The sequence below is a fragment of the Pyrgilauda ruficollis genome, unplaced genomic scaffold (genome assembly GCF_017590135.1).
Source record: "Pyrgilauda ruficollis isolate IOZ18807 unplaced genomic scaffold, ASM1759013v1 scaffold16, whole genome shotgun sequence".
NCBI classification, from domain to species: Eukaryota; Metazoa; Chordata; class Aves; order Passeriformes; family Passeridae; genus Pyrgilauda; species Pyrgilauda ruficollis.
This window is the reverse complement of record NW_024514764.1, coordinates 14,896,522-14,904,527: the sequence shown is the minus strand read 5'-3', so window position 1 is coordinate 14,904,527 and position 8,006 is coordinate 14,896,522. Positions and strand designations below refer to the sequence as shown.

At 49.7% G+C, this 8,006-nt stretch overlaps 2 protein-coding genes across 23 annotated transcripts in view; one reads left to right on the top strand and one right to left on the bottom strand.

Moving 5' to 3' along the window:
* The first annotated feature begins 326 nt into the window (after nt 1-326).
* MRPS34 (mitochondrial ribosomal protein S34) lies at nt 327-2,400 on the top strand. Its single transcript, XM_041462705.1, has 3 exons — nt 327-750; nt 849-891; nt 1,719-2,400. The coding sequence occupies exons 1-3, from the start codon at nt 433-435 to the stop codon at nt 1,994-1,996; spliced, it is 639 nt and encodes a 212-aa protein (XP_041318639.1). The 5' UTR covers nt 327-432; the 3' UTR covers nt 1,997-2,400.
* Nucleotides 2,401-4,953: 2,553 nt separating this feature from the next.
* The window catches only part of MAPK8IP3 (mitogen-activated protein kinase 8 interacting protein 3), a 70,469-nt gene continuing 67,416 nt past the window's right edge, over nt 4,954-8,006 (bottom strand). For 11 of the 22 annotated variants that reach the window (XM_041462093.1, XM_041462088.1, XM_041462078.1 and 8 more), the window contains one exon: nt 4,954-7,829. In XM_041462093.1, the coding sequence (XP_041318027.1) occupies nt 7,708-7,829 (122 nt within the window). In that variant the 3' untranslated portion in view covers nt 4,954-7,707. The remainder of the gene's footprint in view (nt 7,830-8,006) is intronic. The other 11 variants (XM_041462071.1, XM_041462072.1, XM_041462077.1 and 8 more) reach the window with 3 other exon arrangements.

Genomic DNA, 8,006 nt, shown 5'->3' with positions numbered 1-8,006 from the left:
CTCTGACTGAAGACCTGGGCCAGACCTGTTGCTTTAATCTTCCTGAAACCTGGTTTACTCAGATTTTGAACGTTCACTGACATAGCTGAATCTGCTCAGATTTTTCTAAACCAGACACTGTTCAGATGTATCTCAACAACCAAGCCCGGCTCCCCCGAAAGCCACCTAGCACATAATACCGTCAGGCCGCGCCGGGCCTGCTGCCACCGGCGGTTCGCACCACAGCGAGGGGTCGCGGCACGCCACGAGCTCTGCGGGCAGCAGCCGGACAGCACCCACTGCGGGCGGCCGGGCCCCGCGGAACACTGCGGCTGTCCCTGGCGGCGGGTGGGGCGACTTCCGCGGGGCCCGGCGCGGCTTCCGGGAGAGGCGGGAGCGGAGGACCCAGGTACGGCGCTCGGTTCTGCCCGTTCCGCGCCCTCGGCCGCCGCCATGGGCCGCAAGAAGCTGCACCGGCCCATCGCCGCCATGGCCAAGAAGATCCGCGAGTACCGGGCGCTGAAGGATCGGCCGCGGGACTCTCAGCGCTTCGCCGTGGACTACGAGACCATGCGGCGGCCGCTGACGCAGAAACGGCTGCCCGTGCGGGCCTGGGAGGACGTGCGGAACGAGAACCGCCTGTTGGCGCTGCTCTGCCGCCTGCCGCGCTTCGGCGTGGGCCGCACCGTCACCCGCAAGTCCTGGCTGTGGGCGCACCGCGAGCCCTGCTACTGGGTCATCACCAAGGTGAAGGCGGACTACACGGCCGAGGTACCTGCCCCGTCCCGCCCGCCGCGCCCTGCCGAGCTCCCGCCCTCCACCCCGCCGCGACCCACCCTCAACAGGCTCCTCTTTTCTTTCCTTTGCAGAACATGGACCATGGAAGAGCCTGGGGCTACCTGACCTTCAAAGGTAAAACCGGCTCGTTTTGCCACACATGGGGCAGAGCCTAGAGAGCATCGGGTGCGTGAGGGTGGCAAAGAAACCGCGGGCTCCCTGACTGGGAAATTGTTTTTCTCGCATCTTATAATGGGAAAAGAGGTTCCTTGCGTTTCAAAGGCTAGGAATCTAGCCCCTTCAGAATGTCTTTCTCAGGAATGCTGTGGGAGAGCCAGTGCAGTGTGACCTTGGGGAACAGCAGCACTAAAAGCATATTAGATGAGCTGACAGACTGAGACTTTCAAAGCAAGACACAGTATGAGCATGAGGGTATTCCAATTTAAATTGTTGCTAAAAAGGAAAAAGTACAATGGCAAGTAAGTTGTGTTACTGGAATTTTAAATTAATGATTGGAGTTGTCTGAGTGAATTTTCCTTTTTAGAATTGCTTTATATTAAGTATAAATTTTACCTTACTGGAATTACTGAAATAGGACTCATTCAAAGGTTTTTAAGTTGTTGACCACTTCTAACACTTAATTTTCCAGAAAGCTTTCATCACTGTAGGGAAAATTACTCTTGTTCCTTAACCATGGAAATGGAACTTGAGAGAGACAAAGCAAAACTTTAAATTAAGAGGGGGAGTCACCCACTCAGCCAGAACATGTTTCTATTTCTGTTTCGATTCTCAAGGACAGAAGTGAGATCCTATAGTATAGCAGGGAATCATTTGTCCAGCCCTTTGAAAACTGTTTACTCGCGTTTTGTAGCATTTTTGGTGCCAAAGAGTCAACACTTGCTGTGTCTGGAGGCAGTTTCATGTGATGGTGTTACCTACTGGTGTTCATCGTCTTTTCCCAGGCAAAACTGAAGACGAAGTGAGGGAGATTGACAAAGCCATGTACCATGACTGGCGTATAGTGCCCAAACATGAGGAGGAAGCCTTTAAGAAATTCACCCCAGTGCCTGAGGCGACTGTTCGGTTCCTGCCATACCCACCACTGCTCCGAGCCATGATCCTTGCACAGTGGCAGAAGGAAGGAAAACCAATCATGGAAGAGCCAATTATTGACCTAGAGAAGGTCCTGGCCTCTCCCCAAGAGTGGGCTAAGAGAAAAGCTACTGGGACACCGGTATAGAGACTTCTTCGCTGTCTTAAGCATCCCACGTGCTCTCACTGCCTGTTAGAAGCTCAGTGCACAAAGGGTCTTACAGAGCCCCTCTGTGCCCATTGTCCTGGGATGTTTCCAGCTTTCTCCTCAGCCCTGTACAGTGCCATCATCTGAAAGGGAAGATGCAGATGTATTCAGACTCTTCTTCCATAACTTTGGTTTCAGTAAGCAGAGGGGTCTTCTTGGTTCCCTGGATAGTCTCTAAATACACAGCTTCAGTCAGCCAGCTGCAGTTCTTTGGAGCATAACATTTTTTATATAACTTGGGTCCTGCACGAATCACAGAAAAATGGCTGTAAATATCACAGTATTTCACAGAGCTGTGAAAAAATGTATCTTCAAATGGAAATAAATGTTTTCTTAATTCTGCAGCACAGTTCTAAGAAAACCCATTATTTTTTTTCAATGCTGAGACATCCTGACAGCGAAATGGAGAGCCATTAGCTCAGGCACAGCATCTGGTTCTCTGAACACTGCAGAATGATCTGGGTTACTAGCATATGAAGGCAGTGAACAAGAAGTGAGGAACACGACTTCAATACTAACATAATCCAAAGCTAGCCATCTCTTACTCCCAAAGATGGCTGTCAGGAGATAGGGGAAATTATTTTAGTTCTGGTGATGCAAAGGAGGTGGGATTGGCTCTTACCGTTTGAAGCCAATTGGAAATTATCCTGTTCCAGGGCAGCATGTTGTGAACATTAAAACATGCAGCTCCTGAGCACAGTTCATGGTATTTCACCTTCTCTTGCAGTGGCTGCGGATGCTGCTGCTGTGTCAAAGGCTGTTGGAGGGTCTGGTCTAGGTGTGGGTGAAGGGAGCACAAGAGCTGTTCAGCTCTATATATCAATTCCCTGCGGAAGTAACTGTTCAGTTCCTGTGTCTGCAGGTAGTCAGGACGTGGTGTTCCATTTACTGCAGCATCCTGAAATCACAAATAGCCTGAAGGGATTTAGTGAAGGAGAGCACAGACTGGAATCTGCTCCACCCAGTGTGTGTGGCCTAGATGAAGCTGGGAACATGTGGCCCCAGCCAGCAGGAAATGACTGTCTTCAGGCAGGAGTGCAGAGATTGACATTGGCTACCTGTATTTCCATAGGGTTCCCTCACAAGAGGCTCCTGAAGGGTTAAGATGCTATGAGGTATGAAGGAAGTCTTTTCTCGAGTTAAAAGCTGGTCCTGTGACAAGGAGCAGAACTGAGCCTGCCTTGTGGCAGGAGCACTGCAGAGCATGTGCCAGATCTAGTTCTGTGGCTTCAGAAGGAGAGGGAGCATCAGGAGTAGTGTTAAAGGCACAATTTGAGGCTGTGAGCCTTCCCATGGCAGTTGCTGTGGCTGGAAGGTAGTTTGTCTGATTCCTATAGTCTCTGCTGCTGGGCACTGAGGTGAGATGTTGCCTTCCTGGCAACACCATGATTGAGGTACTACTGAACACAAACCAAGAACAAGGGAGATTGAAGGGAAGTGTAGTTGTGAGTCGGATGGGATGAGTAGAACAGTCTAGTCCTCTGTTCTGCACAGCTGTGATCTAAATGTAGAACCAGCAGAGGAAGTGTCACCCTGAGGGGACACACACAATGACCACAGTGGGCAGACCCAAGTGCTGGTCACAGCAGCCCCAGAAAGGCAAGAAATGACCCATGATCAAAGTATACCAGCGAGCCAAGCCAGCAGCAAAAGCAGATGGAGCTGATCAGGCACAGACTCACCCAGCAGCTTGGGTGAGGCAGGATCTCTGAAAGATGATGTAGTCAAAATCCAGCCCCCTGGGTCCAAGGAATCGATCCAGGAGTGGCTGGAGATCGACACAGTTACATGTTGAAGACCTCAGGTTGTGCTTCAGTGATGCTCCTGGGCCATAGGAGGAAAGGGCTACTGTACAGGTGGAGGTCTAGGTGGCACTTACCACAACAGTCAGGACCTGCTGGTGAGCTCAGGGTCATGAAATGGAGAAATGGGTGTCTTCTCACAGAACCCTAGGCAGCTTGGGAGCCTTACCCTGATAGTGAAGGTCCCTTCTGGGAAGCTGCACAGCCTGTTTGCCATGTGTTGGATTTCCATGCCCAGAACATGCTGTGAGTTCTGATGAGCCTCTCAAACTTGTACATTTTCTCACAGATTGTTTACCAACCGGGGCAGATTGTTTGAAGGGTGTTGGCAGTAACCTGCTTCCTTAGCCACCAGACATGGCTGTATTACACCCAGGGCCCTGCTCAAACTGCTCCTGGCTGTTTCGAAGGGTGCAGCCCCAGGGATTTAGGATGGGTCACAGCACATGTTTCCAAATCTCATTGTTGAGGTGCTTGCATTAACTGCACAGGCACTGCCAGTTGTACTGCACCCTGGCCTGTGCCACACCACAGTGCGTGTGTTGGTCACAGAGGTGACTCACCTTAGGGCTCCCTGCTTGGGGCAGAAGATGCTCCTCTCCAGTCTTAAGGACATGGTTCATTGCCATGTCTAGACCCTGAATCAATGCAATTCTACAAAATAACTGTGAAGGTGTCCAAATGCTGCTGGGACTGAGAGGCTCCCTGCAGTCAAATTATGCTGATATCACCGATGCTATGGGACTGTGAAGTGCCACCCTGTACAGTGTTGAAAACTGACCTGATGTGTTATCCCTGGCAGTTCACCTGAAAGGGCCACCCTGACTAAACTTCCAGCAACTCAGCAGCTTCTCTGCTCCAGCTTCTATTTCTGAAGTTGTGCCACCTTATATTTCCACCTTTTATTTTTACTGCTGATACAAGCTACAGATCGCACTGTTGTTTGCTAGACCAGCCCCTTCTGCTCCGACCCCGTGAGCCATCCACATTTCATTTCCTGCCACTGAAATGCTCAACAGGGAACACTTGAGCTGCATTCCCAAGACTGAGCAGCAATCCCAGTGCCTTCACAGGAAGACAACATGCTGCTGAAGGTGATGTTAACATGTTTATTACATACAGAACAGATACGGTTTGTTGTTGACAGCATAGGGGACAAAGCACGGGAACATATTCATACAGCAGGCTCTTTACAGAATGCCATCTTCAGACCAAACAGCGGAGTTTACAGGCCTTAAGACACTTTTAAAAATCATTTTGTAACATACAAGATACTTTACATACATCACAGTGGAGATATGACAGAGAAGCGTACTGAAGCCAGTTAGTTCTCACCTTGATGCCCAGCAGCAACCCAAGGACACAGGAGCTATCAGCAGAGGCTGGGTCTCCCCCCTGCAGCTGCCCCTGGGCCATGTGCTTCTCTTGGAAAGGAATCTGATGGGAGATTCCCATGTGTTGTTAGGGCCCAGTGGGTGACAGGAGATCAAGTGCTGTCCCTTCAATTGCTCATACCAGATATAGAACAGTTGGTGGTACAAGTGTTGCAATTCTGACTTTCCTATAAAAGAATTGACAGAGTTAAGGAACTGAACCCTACCAGGGCTTCTTTTTCCCTTCAACTAGCCCAGATTCTGAAATTTGCCTGGCCCTAACTGATGAACTATTACATAACAGTGGAATCTGTGCTCTAAATGTTATATTGTTTACTTCAAAGCACTCTGTGTTGGGATCCAAAGAGGTCTTCCTAGCAGAAAGCATATGGCAAAAGTGAATGAGAAGCCTGGCATGGTCAGCAGTGCCCCAGCAAAATGTCTCTGGTGAAAGGTCCCCCACCATGCAGGTGGTGGCTCCATGTGTCCCTTAGCCTCATGCCCGTCACAGAGTCCAGTATGCATATGGCTGGAAGATGCCCTCCGTCTGGATTCCTGCCTTGGGGAGGAGTGGTGTGATGGGTGCATGTCACCAGCGCTGCTCACACGCAGCATGGGCACCACTGTGGCTGGCTGAGACCTCTGTTCACCAGCGATGTCTCTTGCCTTCTTGCAGGGAAAATGTATGCCACAACCTTGCCTGAACTGTGGATACAAAAATTGTTTAGGTGCTGCTGTGTCAAGAGAGATGCCACATGTTAGCGCATCCCCAGGGAATATGGCATCCCTGCAGGACACTGGGATCTGCAAGCCTGGTCTATGGCAGCAAGCACAGGACACAGCAGGGAGCTTTCCAGGAGATGGAGGCTTGCCCAGTTGTCATGGCCCCATACTGTCACAAGGACAACTCTGTGAACCCTGGAGTGCTGTACAGGTCAGGCAAAAAAAACAAGAGGATTACCAGTAGCTTCCAAATTCATCACTAACAAATACAACTTGCCCTACTCCTGCACACGCAGAAAAGAATGTTTCAAGGGACACAGAATTTGTCCTTGTGGGACAGTGTCAGAAAGGGAGAGCACACCATTGCCTCTACACCTGGAACTTTCATATTTTGCATCTTGAGTTCAAAACCACTCTCCCTGGCCCCAATTTTTGCTGCTTCTTTTGTAAGCAGGATTCGTATTTGCAATCACTCAGCATTGCATAGACAGAAAGGGCTATCACCACTTTTCTTGGGAGCTGTCATTTTTTTCCAGGAGTCAGAAATTTCCAGCTTTTCAAACCTCTTACTAGCATAGTCAGTGCTTGTGATATTAAGTAAAAGATGTCAGGAATCTAGCCTCAATTCTTTTTGTGTGTGACATCAGGTGAGACATAGCCTTGACTGCACTTGTCCTAACCAACCGCCAAGTCTCTGTTTTCCAAGTCTCTGTGAAAAGAGATCTCCTTCCAGCATGTCCTAAAAAGTAGACACAGCCTTGAGATGAGGCAATCTCAATGTGTTAATGCTGAACTCACAGCAGATCAACACCATCTGTCCTCATCTGTCTTTTAAAAGCCACCAAATGCAATGCAGAGATAACCACCACATGAACCTTTCAGAATGAACTCAGGAATTCTTTTCTGTATGGCTTTTTTGGAAGGGAGAGTTAAAAGCCTTGCCTTTTCTTTAAAAAGCAACACTCTGTTACCCTTTTGCTACTATGGCTGTTTGGCCTTGACAATCAAACACCTATCTTCCATCTGAGCTCACCAAACAATTCTCTTGGCACACACAGGCAGGCACCCAGTACATGACTGCTGAGGCAATAGCAGCAGCAGAGGAAGGGACTTTCCCCCTGCAAAGATGGAGGATGTGATCCCCACATTAAAGGTGCTGCTGCCTTCTCCAGCCTCAGCTGAAGTGCTGCTGAAACCATGATGCTCTTTGGAGGCTTCCTTGGACCCTTGGTTGCTCTAAGTCCAGAGGATGTTATTCTGTGCTTAAGGGTGAATAAGGATAAGATGAAGAGTCTACTGGTGAACTGGAAGGATTTCTGCTGGGGTTCTGCAGAAGTGATTCACCATCACTGCTTTGGTAGGGAATACCTGGGGACACACTTCTTTCTCATGCAGGTGGGAGTGAGGCAACCTGCCCAAGAACCTGAGCCACGCCCCTCCAGCTGCCCCTCCTGACACTGGGCAAAGGTTTCCCACAGTCCTGGCTCCAAGCTCCCTCCACGGTGTACTGCCATTTCTCTCCTTTTAGATGCCAGCTCCAGAGCAGAACAAGAACCTAACCACGCCAAAAGCATACGGGCCCGAGTTGAAAGCTGCGAGTTCAGAGGTTCAAGGGGGTCACAGTCCAAGGCAGGAACCGTTGCAGTTGTCCAGGGTCAGTTTCCAGCAGGAGTTATAATGCAGGCGTTCTGTATGTACATCATGGCATTCAGGTGGGAGGAGGGACACTTACATTGTGGGAAAAGAGGAATTCTCACTCGGGGATGTATGATACCTGCCACACAATAATGTGGCTCCGTTCAGCCTTGGAAAGTACTGGCTTCACCTGGGTGGCATCTCCCGCATTCTCTTCTGTCTCATCATCTTCCCCATCCCCTGAAGAGAGAACACAGAGAGTAAAAACAGCAGGAAAGAAAATGCTCTGCAATACTCTAAAGAGGCCAATACCCCTTTTAGAGTCCCAGCAGTCTGATAACAGACACTGTGAACTGAGATCTTTCTCTGTGCCTGGAGAACATTTAGAGCAACCCCGTTCTTTTCTGAAGCTGGACT

Excerpts from the sequence above, each read along its gene's own strand:
- MRPS34 (XM_041462705.1), top strand. The coding sequence starts at position 433 with ATGGGCCGCAAGAAGCTGCACCGGCCCATCGCCGCCATGGCCAAGAAG. Across the intron at positions 751-848 it reads AGGCGGACTACACGGCCGAG|AACATGGACCATGGAAGAGC; the intron begins GTACCTGCCCCG and ends TTTCCTTTGCAG. Across the intron at positions 892-1,718 it reads GGGCTACCTGACCTTCAAAG|GCAAAACTGAAGACGAAGTG; the intron begins GTAAAACCGGCT and ends GTCTTTTCCCAG.